The sequence below is a fragment of the Saccoglossus kowalevskii genome, chromosome 4 (assembly GCF_978046115.1).
Source record: "Saccoglossus kowalevskii chromosome 4, keSacKowa6.1, whole genome shotgun sequence".
Lineage (NCBI taxonomy): Eukaryota > Metazoa > Hemichordata > Enteropneusta > Harrimaniidae > Saccoglossus > Saccoglossus kowalevskii.
The window spans coordinates 39,186,850-39,204,593 of NC_140644.1; the positions used below are offsets into that span (position 1 = coordinate 39,186,850).

Genomic DNA, 17,744 nt, shown 5'->3' on the forward strand with positions numbered 1-17,744 from the left:
GGTACCTAGTTCTTATTGCATCCCATTTTTACTGCACCCCGTACAATGGTACCTAGTTCTTATCGCATCCCCTGATTAATGCACACCGTGCAATAGTACCTAGTTCTTATTGCATCGCTTATTACTGCACCTCGTACAATGGTACCTAGTTCTTATTGCATCCCCTTATTACTGCACCTCGTGCAATAGTATCTAGTTCTTATTGCATCCCTTATTACTGCACTCCATACAATGGTACCTAGTTCGTATTGCATCCCCTTATTACTGCACCCCGTACAATGGTACCTAGTTCTTATTGCATCCCCTTAATACTGCACCTCGTGCAATAGTATCTAGTTCTTATTGCATCCCTTATTACTGCACTCCATACAATGGTACCGAGTTCTTATTGCATCCCCTTATTACTGCACCCCGTACAATGGTACCTAGTTCTTATTGCATCCCTTATTACTGCACCTCGTACAATGGTACCTAGTTCTTATTGCATCCCCTTATTACTGCACCTCGTGCAATAGTATCTAGTTCTTATTGCATCCCCTTATTACTGCACCTCGTGCAATGGTACCTAGTTCTTATTGCATCCCCTTATTACTGCACCTCGTGCAATAGTATCTAGTTCTTATTGCATCCCTTATTACTGCACTCCATACAATGGTACCGAGTTCTTATTGCATCCCCTTATTACTGCACCCCGTACAATGGTACCTAGTTCTTATTGCATCCCTTATTACTGCACCTCGTACAATGGTACCTAGTTCTTATTGCATCCCCTTATTACTGCACCTCGTGCAATAGTATCTAGTTCTTATTGCATCCCCTTATTACTGCACCTCGTGCAATGGTACCTAGTTCGTATTGCATCCCTTATTACTGCACTCCATACAATGGTACCGAGTTCTTATTGCATCCCCTTATTACTGCACCCCGTACAATGGTACCTAGTTCTTATTGCATCCCCTTATTACTGCACCTCGTGCAATGGTACCTAGTTCTTATTGCATCCCTTATTACTGCACTCCATACAATGGTACCGAGTTCTTATTGCATCCCCTTATTACTGCACCCCGTACAATGGTACCTAGTTCTTATTGCATCCCCTTATTACTGCACCTCGTGCAATAGTATCTAGTTCTTATTGCATCCCTTATTACTGCACTCCATACAATGGTACCTAGTTCTTATTGCATCCCCTCATTAATGCACCTCATGCAAGAGTACCTAGTTCTTATTGCATCCCTTATTACTGCACCTCGTGCAATGGTACCTAGTTCTTATTGCATCCCTTATTACTGCACTCCATACAATGGTACCGAGTTCTTATTGCATCCCCTTATTACTGCACCCCGTACAATGGTACCTAGTTCTTATTGCATCCCCTTATTACTGCACCTCGTGCAATAGTATCTAGTTCTTATTGCATCCCTTATTACTGCACTCCATACAATGGTACCGAGTTCTTATTGCATCCCCTTATTACTGCACTCCATACAATGGTACCTAGTTCGTATTGCATCCTCTTATTACTGCACCTCGTACAATGGTACCTAGTTCTTATTGCATCCCCTTATTACTGCACCCCGTACAATGGTACCTAGTTCTTATTGCATCCCCTTTTTACTGCACCTCGTGCAATAGTATCTAGTTCTTATTGCATCCCTTATTACTGCACTCCATACAATGGTACCTAGTTTGTATTGCATCCCCTTATTACTGCACCTCGTATAATGGTACCTAGTTCTTATTGCATCCTCTTATTACTGCACCTCGTGCAATAGTATCTAGTTCTTATTGCATCCCTTATTACTGCACTCCATACAATGGTACCTAGTTCGTATTGCATCCCCTTATTACTGCACCCCGTACAATGGTACCTAGTTCTTATTGCATCCCCTTATTACTGCACCTCGTGCAATAGTATCTAGTTCTTATTGCATCCCTTATTACTGCACTCCACACAATGGTACCGAGTTCTTATTGCATCCCCTTATTACTGCACTCCATACAATGGTACCTAGTTCGTATTGCATCCTCTTATTACTGCACCTCGTACAATGGTACCTAGTTCTTATTGCATCCCCTTATTACTGCACCTCGTGCAATAGTTTCTAGTTCTTATTGCATCCCTTATTACTGCACTCCATACAATGGTACCTAGTTCGTATTGCATCCCCTTATTACTGCACCCCGTACAATGGTACCTAGTTCTTATTGCATCCCCTTATTACTGCACCCCGTACAATGGTACCTAGTTCTTATTGCATCCCTTATTACTGCACTCCATACAATGGTACCGAGTTCTTATTGCATCCCCTTATTACTGCACCCCATACAATGGTACCTAGTTCGTATTGCATCCCCTTATTACTGCACTCCATACAATGGTTCCTAGTTCTTATTGCATCCCCTTATTACTGCACCTCGTGCAATAGTATCTAGTTCTTATTGCATCCCTTATTACTGCACTCCATACAATGGTACCTAGTTCGTATTGCATCCCCTTATTACTGCACCTCATGCAATGGTACCTAGTTCTTATTGCATCCCATTATTACTGCACCTCATACAATGGTACCTAGTTCTTATTGCAACCCCTTATTACTGCACCCCGTACAATGTTACCTAGTTTTTATTGCACCCCTTATTACCACACCCCGTACAATAGTACCTAGTTCTTATCGCATCCTCTTATTACGGCACCCCGTGCAATAGTACCTTTGGGTTTTGGGTGGGATGGGGTGAGTCTTTTGGATGTGTGGGGTGGGATGTGTGATTAGGATGTGTCGTGGGTGTGTGTTTAGGATATTTGGGATGGGGTGTGTTTTACATGTGTGTTTTGGGACTGTGGGGTGGGGTGTGTGGTTTGGGTGGGTGTGTTTTGAGACCGTTGGTGGGTAGTGTGTATAGAGTATTTGGGGTGGGGTGTCTGTTTTACGTGTGCATGGTGGGGTGTGTTTGGGTGTGTGATTAGAGTGTGTGGAGTTTGTTTTTGGGAGTGTTGGGTGTAATAAGGGTGTGTTTTGTGAGTGGGCGGGGTGTGTGTTTTGAGAGTGTTGGGTGGGATGTGTTTTGGGTGTGTGGGGTGGGGCGTTTTGTGGGAGTGTGTGTTTGGGTTTTGAGAGTGTGGGGTGGGTGTTTGTTTTGAGAGTGTGTGGGGGGGGGGTATTTTGGGTTTGGCGTTTTGGGAAAACGCTCCGCTAACAAAACAATAGTTTTTTTCGGGTGTTGCCATGGTAGGACATGAACGTGAAGCTAAGCTAACGTCAGTTTATAATTCAAACCGGAGCCTCATATCCCGGGGGGCAGTTGATACATAGCTGGGTAGTGAGGTGCCCCTGAGTTATCAAAAGTGTAACCATTATTATACCTGGATAGTGGCAGCATCTATATCCATATTTATACCAAAGTACCATCTCTGTCATCACTGTTTATTCCAAATAAAATAGTTACCGTATTTGCTCTATTAGAGGAGCATCTCCAATAGAAGCACATGTAAGCCAACAGTTGCATTGTATATTTATTTATTAAAATATGTATTTTGTACCTCTGCCACTTACATAAGAGCATATTATTAACAAAATGTTCAGGTTATTTATACCAAATCGGAAAAAATATTACCGATATTTATACCTATCTTGACCATAAATAAGACCGATACTTATACCTAAAATCCCCAAAACGATACCCATTTCAAGGGCATGTCCCCATTAGGCAAGTTCTATGTAATGCCCCCACCCGGCCTCGTATACGAAGTTTGCAATAGCATTCAGTCTTCAGAAGTCGCTTCAAGTGTCTTTCGCTGTCATTATTATAATACTTAATATGCAAGTTGACCTCATAATATTATCAATCGGCCGCGTCTATTACACTACAATGATAGCCTACCCCATGCACAATGTCGACAGTTATGTTACTTTTCACGTAATTTGTCTTTGAAATGTCCCTGCCGCTATCGTCATCTAGAGAGTTCCAAATATGATCAGTATTTTCGTTTGACAACTGCTAAAATTGTTCTCATCTCGTAGTGTCTGGTCTGAAACGTGATTAGCTATTCATGAAAAATGTAAGACTTGTGATCAAGATGTGATTAATGATATGGCGTATGTTATGGGCGTGTATTCTTCAAATTGGATCAAAGGAGTAATTGTTACTGAAGGTTGATGCACGTAATTTTATTTGCTTTTTACTCCAGCTGACTCGATGCAACTACCATGTCGCTAAACAACTACTGATGTTTTGAGATTGAATACAAAACAAGTGTTTTGGCCGTTTTATGGATCAATTAATAATAATAATTAATTAATTAATAACTAATAACTTGCCCTGCTGTTTACTTGCTATAATATCATTCATTGTTTCATACATAAAGTGTGTCTCTGTAGAGGAAACCATGTTCTATATGCGCAGTAGATGCCAACATTTGAATGTATTAGTTCCACTTACATTATCATGTCTCCTGAATAAATACTTCATCAATATAAAATTATCTTATGAAAAATGTCTGACTGTGGCATGGGTGTACACACTAGTTTATAGTGGACCCCCAGATTACTTGACAGTAGCAAGTCTACAATATATATTTTGAAATTTTATGATCATGCCCCAGGAATTGAAAGCTTTAAAAATGCCAATGCACTTTTAACGAGATGTATAGTTTTGTCATTTATTACACGTTGATTGGGGTGCAATAGGACCAGAGGGCATTAGAAACTGATAAACTAGCCCCTGATTCTATGACTTCGTTTAGGAGCGTCCGGTCTGACGTACTCCGTTCAGTCATGGGTCGATCTCTAGAAACATAATAAAATGTATAGCTTTCAAAATCTTGTCTGTTTACATCTTATACAAAAAATTACTCTAGCCATATTTACCTTAGTCCTACCTACAGCACAGTGACGTAAATCCATAAGAATCATGACTTTTTGTGCACGATTATTTAGAATTCTCGTAAAACCGGGAAGATTTTGAAGTAGTGTGAAAAAAAAAATATTTTGCCTGAGAGGACCTTGTTGTTGTAAATAACGAGTAAAACTAAATTCAGTTGCCGATCCAACTACCTGTATCGAAGTTTTCGAATATTTACATGGCGCGTGGCGGAGAAGGTGTCAAAATGCTTTCGCCGTATCAACTCACACACATTGGATGTTTTGGCATTCCTTGGTATTGTTCTTTCGAGTTATTGTTCACATGTTCAACTGGGGGCTAGACGCGTAACTCGCGGTCGAGACTAATTCATTGACTGCGAGCTGAAATAACCAGGGTTTATCTGTTCATACGTTTTTTCATCAGTGACTAAACATCGAGCGCCATGTTTTCTACATTATCTGTATTACCTGACCGAACACAATGAAAATACAATAGCGTCCTTGTAGAAAATAATGCCCCTTTCCCTCTACGGAAATTGTTCTTCCCGAAATGGGATTTAGTTTGTCGATCCTATGTTCTTCTTTGTGTATTTGAATTTGATATTTTATCAGGGGGAAAATCTTCTCTGAGAGGTTCTCCACACGTGTCAGGGGGAAATCTCGTCTCGTTTCTCTATCGCGTCCCCTTGAGGTACGGGATCGGGAAAGTCACTTAAGCTTTTACAGTCAAATAAGACACACACAATGAAATACGTTTCAACTCTCGTCTTAGTCGGTCAGTCGAGCACTCTATAAGACACAGCGCCCTGGCGAAAAGTCCCCAAGACTATCGCAAGGCTGACCCAGGACTCGCCCAAGACTGCGTCTCAAGACTCGCTCCAAGACTGGACTGCCTCAAGACTCGTCTAGCCTCTCCAAGACTGCGTCTGTCGTTGTGTACTCGCCAAGACCAACTAAAACAACTTTATTCATTTTCAAAACTCTAACCAATTACAAAGCAGTATAAAGACTCTAAGGCGTAACCTTCAATCATACAGCCAATCAAACTAAGTACTGAATACGTCATATCTTTTGATTAATCGTTCACTACATTAATAACTGCGAATACTAACTGTCAGAAATAGTAGTCCGAATAGCGACGGTTATCTCGTAATTAGTTCCAAATCACTGAGTCGAGTTCTGTCCAGAACCTCGCCTAAACGATGACAGACATAACACAGCCATTCACTCGTAATCAACTAATTAAGTCGATTAACAGATACGCAAAAACAAATTCATCACAATTTTGTGACACAAAATATTGTATAATTCTTCAGGGGCAGTGCGTTATGTCGCATCTGTTACAGTGGTGAGTCGGAGTTATCGTACTAGCGGATATGAGTTGTTGTTCATTGGCATGGCAACCGGTTGCCACCATGCTGCATGCTGTGTCATGAATTTTGAAAACTGGGATTGATTTGCATGGTCGTAAATTAGTCATACAGGGGAAGACTATATTTACATTTTTTCTGTAGCAAACCAGCGAGGGTAGTATAAACCGTACGTTCTTCTATTTTGTGATTTACTTTGACATTCTTTCACACGGAATAGTAGGTAGACAAAATATAATATGAGAAATAATTTGTATGTACTTTCACAAAGAAATTATCATAAATTTTATACATAATATTGCATTTTTAGTGAGTATTGTGCTAAGAGGATCAATTATTGTAATTGCATATTTCCAGTTTCATTTGTTCGACAAGGTTTTTGACTCCCGTGTGCGAAGCACAAAAGGGAGTCTTTGCAGTTACCCTGTCTGTATGTCTGTATGTCTGTATGTCTGTATGTATGTATGTATGTATGTATGTATGTCACTTTTTTTGTTCCACCGTTATCTCAAGAACCACTAATCAAATTTTGGTGAAACTTGGTACATAGATGCTCTGGGATAATGCGCAGAGTTGATTAGGTTTTGGTAAAAATCTATGAATATTAATTACCTAATTTGCATGATAATTAGCTGATTTTTAGCTCTTCCAAGACTGTTCCACTGATATCTGAAGAACCACTCATTGGATTTTGATGAAACTTTACACATAGATGCTCTGAACTAGTGCGCAGATTTGATTAGTTTTGGGTAAAAATCTATGAATATTAATTATCTAATTTGAATGATAATTAACTGATTTCAAGCTGTTCCATGACTGTTCCACTGATATTTGAAGAACCACTCATTGGATTTCAATGAAACTTGGCACATGGATGCTCTGAACTAATGCGCAGATTTGATTAGTTTTGGGTAAAAATTTATATTATTAATTACCTAATTTACATAATGATTAATCAATTTTCGCTTTTTCCACTGATATCTCAAGTACTAATCATAACATTTCAATAAAACTTGGTACATAGATGTCATATGACACTGCACAGACCTGGTAGTGTTTAGGGTAATATCAGTACATATTAATTACCTAATTTGCATAATTAATTAATTTTCAGCTTTTGATATTTCGAGTAGTAATGATCACATATCAATGAAACTTGATACATAGTTACTTGAGGACTGTGCAGAGACCTAATTAGTTTTTGGGTAAATATTTGTGCATATTAATCACCTTATTAGCATAATTAGTTAATTTTCAGCTTTTCATCTGATATCTCAAGTACTAATCATCACATTTCAATGAGACTTGCGACATTTTCTAGGACTATGCAGAGACCTGATTAATTTTGGAATAAATAATTGTGCCTATTAATTACCTAATTTGCATAATTAGTTAATTTTTTGCTGTTCTATGGCTGTTGCACTGATGTCTACAAACCACTCATTGGATTTCAATGAAACTTTTAAAGAGTACCCATCACATTTCATGAACCTAGGACTATACACCATATTAGTTTTTGGTAAATATGTATGCTTCTTAATCACTTAATTAACATAATTAATTAATACTGATATCTCAAGTATTGATCATCACATTTGAATAAAACTTGGTACATAAATGCTCTAGGACAATAGACAGCCTGATTAATTTTGGGTTAAAATCTGTTCATATTAACTCTCTAATTAGCATAATAATTAATATTTTTTGGGTTCTAATCACATTTCAATGAAACTTGGTACATTGTGCAGACCTTATTAGTTTTACACTTAAATCTGTTCATATCAGTTACCTGATTTACATAATTAGTTTTCAGCTATTCCATCAATATCTCAAGTACAAGTAATTTTGAATTAATTTTTACTGTGTCTTCAATACTCTCAGCACACAGGAGTTCTTTCTAAGCTTTCTTTGATTTGTTACTAGCATTTTCTTGCTGTAAAACATTAAAATAAGAATTTTCGACAAAAATTTATTTTTTAGCAAAATGGCAAAAAAAGAACTGCCTGTAAACTGCTTTTCTACTGGGAAGGCAATGTTCATAAATGGTTCGACAAAGGGGATGGCGACAATAAATATAGAGGGCATTCAAGTTTGTTTGGGTTTTGTAGTGGGAGGGCACTTTTTGCGTAAAGAAGTGGGGGGGGGGGTTAATAACATACCCAAAACATTAAGAATATCTTCAAATTAAATCGTAGACAATTACTGCATTTAGACGACAGCATTTTATCGGAGCTCGAATAAACCATCGGGGATAAGCTCTGATAGGATTGGGCCCCGACATGGCTCCGATCGTGTAGACGCATTGGGCCCAACCATCGGGCAGAACTGTGCAGACAATTGTAGATTAACAAACAGTAGCACCCATGATTCCTAAAATACGAGCCGTTCGCCAGCGACGTTGGGCAATAATCATTCGCTGCGTTCTTCCTTTCTTCTATGAACCTCAGACAACTTATTAGTTGTCTGAGTTTGAGCGTACATGTTTCTCAAGGAGAGTATACATTACTCATTTCGCCCAACTTCACGCTCGCTTCCGCTTTTCAATTGTTTATTTCGCTTTCAGCCAATGGTGTGCATGGTGGATCAGTTTTCTTTGCATGTTGGGAAAATAAGATAAACCAGACTGGGTTGTTTAATTTCATTGCCGAAAGTCTGCTGTGAACCATGATTTTCAACTAAATTTGACTGAATCTCAATAAATTATTTATACATGTTAGACTATAGCTCGTGTCCAGCCACTGATTGTGATTAATTTTGAAAATTTTACTATGCCGACGTGGCTTTGGCATCGTTATTTTTGGGTAAAACACCAATATTTTCCTTGTCTCTCTTTCTCTGTCCAAAGAAGTTAGCATTGCCCCTTCAAGTAATTGTCCCGATAATCATTATTAAGGATGTATAGAGGTTATTGCAATTGCATAGCACATTTCTGAAGTAACATATTCTTTGAATCCCATCAAGTTATAAATTTTTAGAGAGCTTATGTTTCAAATAAGATGAAATAAATATTCCAAAAAAATAAAACAATGTAATCACATGTGCAAATAGAGAGGTGTTATTTTCGGAGAAACCAAAATGAGGACACAGAAATGATGTTCGCGGTACTTAGAGATACTACAAAAGATTTAAATTTAATTTTCCAGTCTGTCTACTGTTGCGTGACCTAGATTATGGCCTCATAACACGTCAACGTTGTTTTGAAATATAATACCCTGTGTCAATGTTCACATATAGGAGAGTTGTGTCATATTTTCTAATGTCAAAGTGGTAGACAAACTATCTTTGCCAGATTTCATTAGCAGCTATCAGAGAATACCTATGCCAAAAATCACCATCAAGGAGCAGCTGGGAGTCGACACTATTCGAAAGAGTCTCTAGACTAACCCAAAATACCGATGCTTTCTTTTGCGTGAAAAATCACAAAAAATATAAAAAACACTATCTAAGATTCACTCAAAATGTATTACCCTCTTAAACCATCGCTACAATTGTTTTTTCTAGTTCAATACATGATTTACATATTCGTATAAAAGAATGTTCGGCCCGACCGTGTAAACGTATTGGAGAAGCAGTAGTTCGACTCTGATAGAATGTTGTCGTGTGAAGGTGGCAAATGTAAAAACATTACATACTTTATACATACATGAAAGGTGTTGGTTGTTTCTGATCAACTGGTAGAGTTCATTGCTATTCGTACGTACAAGTAGTTTTCACCACAGATTACCATCGCCAACATTCAGCTATGTTTGCTTATATGTAAGAAAAGAGAGGCACTTTAAATGAGTAGCAAATCTGGACGATTGATGTCAAGCTTATATTATGCAGTACCTCCAGTTACTAATTGCTTGAATATTTGTTTACAGTAAAATGGCAGAGAACACACAGGACGTGTATGAAGACAATGACTATTACTTCAAGATGTATAATTATTTCACTAGCAAGTCCACAGAAGATTCACCAAATCAGTGGATTAAAGAGTGGGATACAATAGTGGATTTGATACCAAATGTTGAAATGTCAGACAGTATATACATGTTGGCAGTTGCAACAGGCGAAGGTAGGCAAGCTCGTACAATTTGGTAAAATATGTGATTTGTATGTGATCGGCTGACATTTTCAAGTGGCCCGGTATCTTACCGCCATTCGTGCCTGGTTTGGGTGTGGTTGTCGGGAAATGTGTTATATCTTTGACAGCATAGATAGTATTACCTCCATGGAAGAACATTGCCTAGCCATATGTAGACTTTACGGCTTAAGTATTATGCAACATCCTGCTACCCTACAATTTTTTTTACACAAATATTGACATGTAACAGTATTTAGATGCTTAGTTTTAACGATTAAATCAGTTGCTACTTTGTGTTCTAACTATACACACCTCGCCTTAGTATGCCCTACTCCACGACCTGAACCTTTCCCTACAGTGGTGTTTTGAGGTGTGATTTTCGGCAGCTGGAGGAGTGTGTGCAAGTTGTGTTTTCTCCCCTGAAAACTGAAATTGGATTTGAAAATTATCTGCTGACAGTAAATGTAAATAGTAAATCAAGTGCACATGTTTTACAAATTGAAATGGGTAGATACAAGCTTTATTAAAGTACTATACATAAGGCAAAAATGCATATATGAATGTTTCAATCTAAGAGAAAGCAAATTAAAAAAAAACAGCTGCCTCACATACATTGTACATTTACTTTATTAAATCACAGTCCCTCTATCCCCGGTCTGGAAACGGTCATTGTATTAGGTGTGAATTGGCCTCCTTCCCTGGCAAAGGCGCATTGCGGGTATGGGCAAAGCATTGTCACGTGATTATAAGTATGCAGCCGGCCACTATTTTTGACATCGTCAGTGTTATGTACTTTTTTTACAACTTAGTTGTTTATTCCACAATTCGTGCTTTTTCACATAATTTTTTAATCAGGATATATGTATAAGGTCATATTTTAGCCGGCGAGTAGTTCTTTAATTCATCTATTTTATCAGCAGCAACACATTTTCGCAACAAATTGTCATACCTTTACCCAGATATTTGTCGTTTTTGATTTTGGGGTTATTGAAATGAACTCTATTTTATTTACCATACTTCTCGGCGCGAAAACAATATTTGTCTTCGATTTTGACATTTTATGATCGAAACATATCATTAAAAATTGGTGGGCTGATTTGTTATTTGTCACACCGCATTTTATTAATGTTAAATTGAGTGACTTTTATGGATGCTTTTTAGATTGTGAATGCAAATGGCGACGTTTTGAAATGCAATGTACTCAATTCTGTGCTAAAAAATCATTTATATACAAACATTGAAGCATTGTTATATACTTTTGCATAGAATAAAGTCAATAGTTGTTGTATAGTTGACTTGAACTGTTATGAACCCCCAAGAATCAGAAATATCACAGGTTTTTCGATCAACTACGTTAACATGAACAACGCCATTTTGACAAGATTTGTTTAGCGATGTCAGCATGTTGGCACGCAAAGTTTTTCCCCTATTAAAACGAGAAAATGAACATAATTCCCTCTATTAATTTTTGCATTGCAGGAACTGGATGTTTATGAGTTGGTAGGCTGGTTGTGATGCATATCAGGGTTCAACAAAATCAAATTTCATAGTGATAATTTTGTTTACATGTTTGTTTACGTTGTGGTTGCCCGAATTTGAAGTCAAAGTCATAGTCATACAATGAGGTATTGCTTTGCATGACGGTAAATTTTCTGATTTTAATGAATATTTTGACGGTATTGTAATCTGTCTGACTTCCTGACTCCCTCGGCCCGGGTGTGAACGGTTTGTTTACCCGCACTGCGCTTCGAGACAAAAGAACGCTAGTCGTTTCCAGACCGGGGATAGAGGGACTGTGATTAAATATACATTCTTAACCCATTTTCGGACAAGTTTTTGTTTTGACAACTATTTTTAAAATATGACAATATTAAGACTATTATTATATTTCAGTCACCGTAACGCCATAAGTTACAGCGTGCCATAATTTTGCGGTATTTTACGGCGTATTTTCATCCTACTATATGAGAAAATGAGAATTCCAAATATGGAATGATTACGCGCATAGAGTTTGACCGAACTCCACACAAACAAGTTTGCTGATTCTGTTCTAAACTTTTTTGGATTTCGGTATTCCCGTGATGTATTTGGAAGGGAAAGACGTATATTAATAAAGTTAATGTCTTGGTGTATACTCGTAATAACCTCATATTATTTTGAGCAAGGGCAAAGTTCTATACCTAGACATTCCGCCCCATATACATCCATGTATTGACACTGATAGATTGCTCCCTGTGGATGTGCATGTTGTCACTGTCCTTTTTTATAAACAGAAACAATGTGTATGTTTCTAACACGTGTAACGTGTTTGATGTAAATGATTCAGTGTGTGTCAGTAAGTGAATCCAAGTATGTCATTGTAATCGTTGCCACATTTTAAAACGGAAATCAATGAAACTGAGGAGCGGCATTTATTGAATGGTGGGGGAGGGGGGGGGCTAGGTTTAGGGCAGCAGAATTATTATATAATTATTGTTACTACTGTAACAACAGAATAGCGTTGATGTGGTTGATTTCTTCAAAAACGTTTTTATTTTGTTTGGAAATACAGTAATGTCAAGCAAGCAAACCCCCCCCCCCCCCCCCATGGAGAGGTATAAGTTGTATAAATATTTACTTAGCAAATGAATGGCAATAATTTGGCCAATGATTGAAGAAAACTCGCAAATTTAAAACCAATGTAAATATCCATTTTGGTTTTATACTTTTGTTTATAAATTTACATAACAAACTTGTTATGCCATCAGGAAATTTACTGTATCAAAATACTGTGAAAACTGTGTTTTAAGTTCACGAACTTGCTAGTGCAACAATGAGTTCAATTGTTATTTTACATGTTTACAGCGGTTTAATTTAAATTAGTGAATTTTACATATATGCGAAAATATCAAATTTAAAAATAAGTGATTACAATTGACGCTTATGTTTATGTTTTTAAGACAATGCACGTAACCGCCACTTCACTGAATCACATATTATTTTACAGGGTCATTAGAAAGACAGGTAATTGAAATGATTTTCAAACATCGTCCGAGAGTAACCCTCCATGTTGACGTCATCGAACCCGCCATTGACCAGATAAACCAATTTAAAGTGAAGTCAGATGAGATGAAAGCAAAGTATCCTAAACTGACGTTTGGATGGTTTCCGCTCACATGGGATGGTGTTAGAGGAAAACAGGAGATTAATAACAAGAAATATCATTTAATTGTATGTGTAAACGGTTTATATTATATGGACGACTGGGCAGAGACGATTAACCAATTTTACAACATCTTAGCTTCACGTGGCGTCATGTTCATTACTATAAACAGCAGTGAAAGTAAGTGTTATCATGTATATTTTAATAAATCGGCATTTGACAGACAGTTAAATTGACAGATGTCGAAGGCCAGTTGACGAAACTAAATGGGCGAACACTGTTCGTCACATCGACTGTTTTTGGTGGACTAATTGTTATAATGGCAGCCATGGCAGGTGGGCAACACATCGGTAAATTTCGATGAGCAGTCTGTCATTACAGCAAGTCTCAGAAGTATTGGGGAAGCAAGTTAGAAAACTTGCTCACTGAATCGTCAATCATTTTTGTTTTGACTAAAGCAATATAATGTAACCTACAATTTGAATATTACCCTTCATTTTTTCATCTTTGATTGATTTTAAAATCTAAAACATAAACTAATGAACAGATTTTAAATTAGGTTTACAGGAATAAAAAATATGCAAAATTGTTTCTGATAGTCTGTTCTGTCAAACCGAATTAGTTTGCCAATACTTTGAGACTTGCTGTAAGTTTTCGTTGAAATGGCACATCTTCAAACATACAATCACATTGATGACAATGTACAATATCTTATATATTTCACATTTCCTGGCAATATATTATTGTCAAATCTAAATTCTCCTGTACCAAATTATTAATTGCCCTGAAAACTCACAGAAAAAGTCACGACTGTATAAAATGTTGATATTATCATATATTACTTAAACCAATAGGTGGATGTGGTAATCTTTTCAAGAACTATGCATCATGGGAAGGTAGAACAACTCATCTGCTAACTGCTGATAACATCATTGCTCACCTTCGATCGACAAATGTCCCATATAAACGCTACATTCGTAAAACTACGGTGGATATCTCCGAGGTCTTCAATGGAAATTCAGAAGGCGGTAACATGTTGCTCGATTTTCTTGTACAGCGTAAAGACTTTCGAAAGACTGCACCTGAGAAACTAAAGAAAAAAGTGTTTGGTTTCATCGAAAACAATTCTAAGGTAGTTCAGGGCAAAACATTAATTACAGACGATGAAATCGACTTAGTTGTAATTAAGTAATAACGTGACCAATATGTATAATATATGCCACAGAATAAATGCTAAATAATTTATATGCATTGGTGAATTAAAACGATTCTATTCTCCTTGACAACAGTTAATTGATTTTTAATATTCAGAAGTTCGTCTTTTTTATCAGACATTCTATTCAAGTAATGGATAGTTAACAGCTTATATGTTGTGCAATATTTCCAATAAAATCAGAGTCTTCTTCTTCTGTGAGAAATCAAAATGTCAACACTGGATCAAATACGTTGACGTAAATTGGAATAATGACGGAAGTCATTATATTTGCGTGTTAAGTCTAATATAGTTCTGCAGAATTCTATTCGTTTGTACATTGTACTTATACAAAAATTTGAGTATCAACGACAAAGTTACTATTCTTACTACACTAACTTCGTCACAATACACATTTACTCTACTATTATGAATTACCATAAGAAATTCACAAATTAAAAATATATTTTACCTTGGAACTATATAACTTGGAAAGTTAATTACCATTCTATATCTCAAGATTGTAACAAATCAATCACTGCTTAGTTACACTTCAATGAGTTAACATGTGTGTCAGCTATGTGCATAACTCGTGACCATGTAGAGCACTCTTACACAAAAATATAAATATTCAATCTATTTGAATGACGTTTACAGGTTTATAGGCAAAGATATCATATACAATTGCCCTCGTTTTGCTGAAACAAATTGAATAACATAATTTCACAGATTTTGATAATTGGTTGTGGAATAAACAACAATTGTTTGATGCGATTAAACGCCAAACCTGTTTAGCATAGTTTAACTCGTTTTACCCTGTTGCTACTTTAAGTTATTCACAGCAAAAAAAATGTTGTTTTTTTTTTGTTTTTTTTTTTTTCCGATCCATATTTTTACTACAACTGAATTATATGTATCACATGGTGCAAATATTTCTGTTGTTTGACAGTGTTGGCTACACACTGGTTTCAAACTTAAATAGCTTTCGGAATTTGTGTTCATTTAAAATGTTCGAACTATGTTGTGGCGTATTTATAGAGAATGGGACCTACGGTTTGTGTTTGTCTTGTGTTATGTTCTCAAACAATGTCGCCAAAATAGTTAAATACTTAAATTGTATTCGAGTTCCATATATTGCTATAACACAACATCAACAATCACAAACGTTTTTTGTAGATAAATTGTGGATGCAAATAATACATCAAGAATAGTGTCAAAGTTTCACGGGGAACAAAGCAAAAAACTGTGATCTATTTAACGCTGAACAGCTACGAAACACATATTGTGAGTATGATTAATTTACATAATCATAATCATTCACAGGTACTTATAATAAAGTTTTTATAGCTCTCATATAAGAACATCAATTACTATATTGTGAAACCACAACCACATTATACTTGTGTAGTCTTTTACAAATTATGTTTTGCACTTTTTATTGTTTTTTGAGCATTGTTTGCATGTTCCACTTGTGGTAGAGTTTTTTGAAATATTAAAAATGCAAACAATGGTGTTAGGGCTGCATATATATCCTAAGATAATTACGCCGTTATCTAGCAATATGTCACTAATACGCTTCCGTAGATATCCAAAGATCAAACTATTTGTTTTAAAATAAAACTTATAATAATTAAACTACAAGTTCTTTACGTACATTAGCCATATATTTCCCATCTTAGCATCGTTGTCTGAACAATTTCAAATGTTGGTCTTGTAAGTTTTCATTCGATTATGGTCACTAATTCTGAACTTTGTGATTTATGCTATGGCTGATCTGAGTGGATAGTTGAATCAACAGTACAGTGTGGTATTGTCCGGGTAGTCATCCTAACATATGTATGTTTAGCTAATAGGATGGAAGTGAGAAATCCCCATGAACGGAACAAATATTTCGTATGTATTTCATACGCAGTATAGTATAACATGAAGTGTGTTCGTTCACTCAATCATATATTGCGATACGTTCAGTCTTAGCCGACCCCGACTACAATTAGCAATGTAACCTCTTCGAAGTTACAAACATCAAGCTGACAGAAGGTTATCAAGTGTACTGTCACATTTAATAGATAAATAATATTGGAATTTTGTGTATAGCTATTTGTTCGCGATAACGATATATTTTTATCTAAGTGGTAGGACCTCACGACCTAGTAATTGTTTCTTTAGATTTGGTGCAAATAAAATAATTCAGTGACCCTGTTCAAGCTTTTACGTACTCAACCTCGTCATAAAGTATTTTGTTGTATTGATTCTATCTTACATTTGTATATGTTTGAATACAATATTATATTATTAATCTTATTACCCTAAACCCAACACGTATAAACCTCCAGCACTGCTTAAATGTATAAATAGCGACTTTTCTCCGAAATGTCTTAACATGGTAGCGTGATGAGTATATTTAGAAATAAGTAGATAATGTCAATAAGTGAGATGAATAATGATTAGATTGCGTTGACACGATTGTTTGAGTCAGTTATCAGAAGTATAAGTAGTGCGAGACAATTGGAAAGAATTACTTGCGATCAAGTCTGTTTGTTAAACATTCTTTGGTACATGTATGGGAATGGATACAATGCACGTTAAATTTAAATTCATCGAAATGAAAAATGTTATTCGAATTTGTGGATGTATTCTTTGTATCCATGTCACACGCAACGTAATATTACCGTAATTGGTATAGTACAGGTGTGATGGTTCAAATACCAAAATGGCAACAGTAACAGAAAGACTTCCCTGGCAGCGATGATAAAATACGAACACGGAGCCAACAGATGAGGTTTCAACTGGTACTGGTATTATTATACTCTGCAAACATCAAGTACAATAACGCGGTAAAACTCCACTACTCCAATAACTAGATACTTAAACTCCAATACAATTCAACGAGATCTCCGATCTGAACTCAGTGCTGAACAACTCCCCTATATATATATCCCCACTGTCTATAAATAGACCATTACATCAGCATACATAATGAGTCTGGAACTTACTACAAATTTCTAGAATGTTCCATTACCTTCTATTGCCTCCTACAGTGTTCTATTACCTATTCAACCACTTTCTAAAAAAACTAGAATATTCCACCCAGACACAGTACGGTTCTAGTGAC

At 36.5% G+C, this 17,744-nt stretch overlaps 1 protein-coding gene across 2 annotated transcripts in view; it reads left to right on the plus strand.

The window, feature by feature from the left end:
* The window catches only part of LOC100370527 (histamine N-methyltransferase-like), a 34,413-nt gene extending 17,566 nt beyond the window's left edge, over positions 1–16,847 (plus strand). For both annotated transcript variants that reach the window (XM_085498102.1, XM_085498101.1), the window contains exons 2-4: positions 10,096–10,289; positions 13,285–13,620; positions 14,295–16,847. In XM_085498102.1, coding sequence (XP_085354228.1) covers positions 10,100–10,289; positions 13,285–13,620; positions 14,295–14,632 — 864 coding nt within the window. In that variant the 5' untranslated portion in view covers positions 10,096–10,099 and the 3' untranslated portion in view covers positions 14,633–16,847. The remainder of the gene's footprint in view (positions 1–10,095; positions 10,290–13,284; positions 13,621–14,294) is intronic.
* Positions 16,848–17,744: the final 897 nt, after the last annotated feature.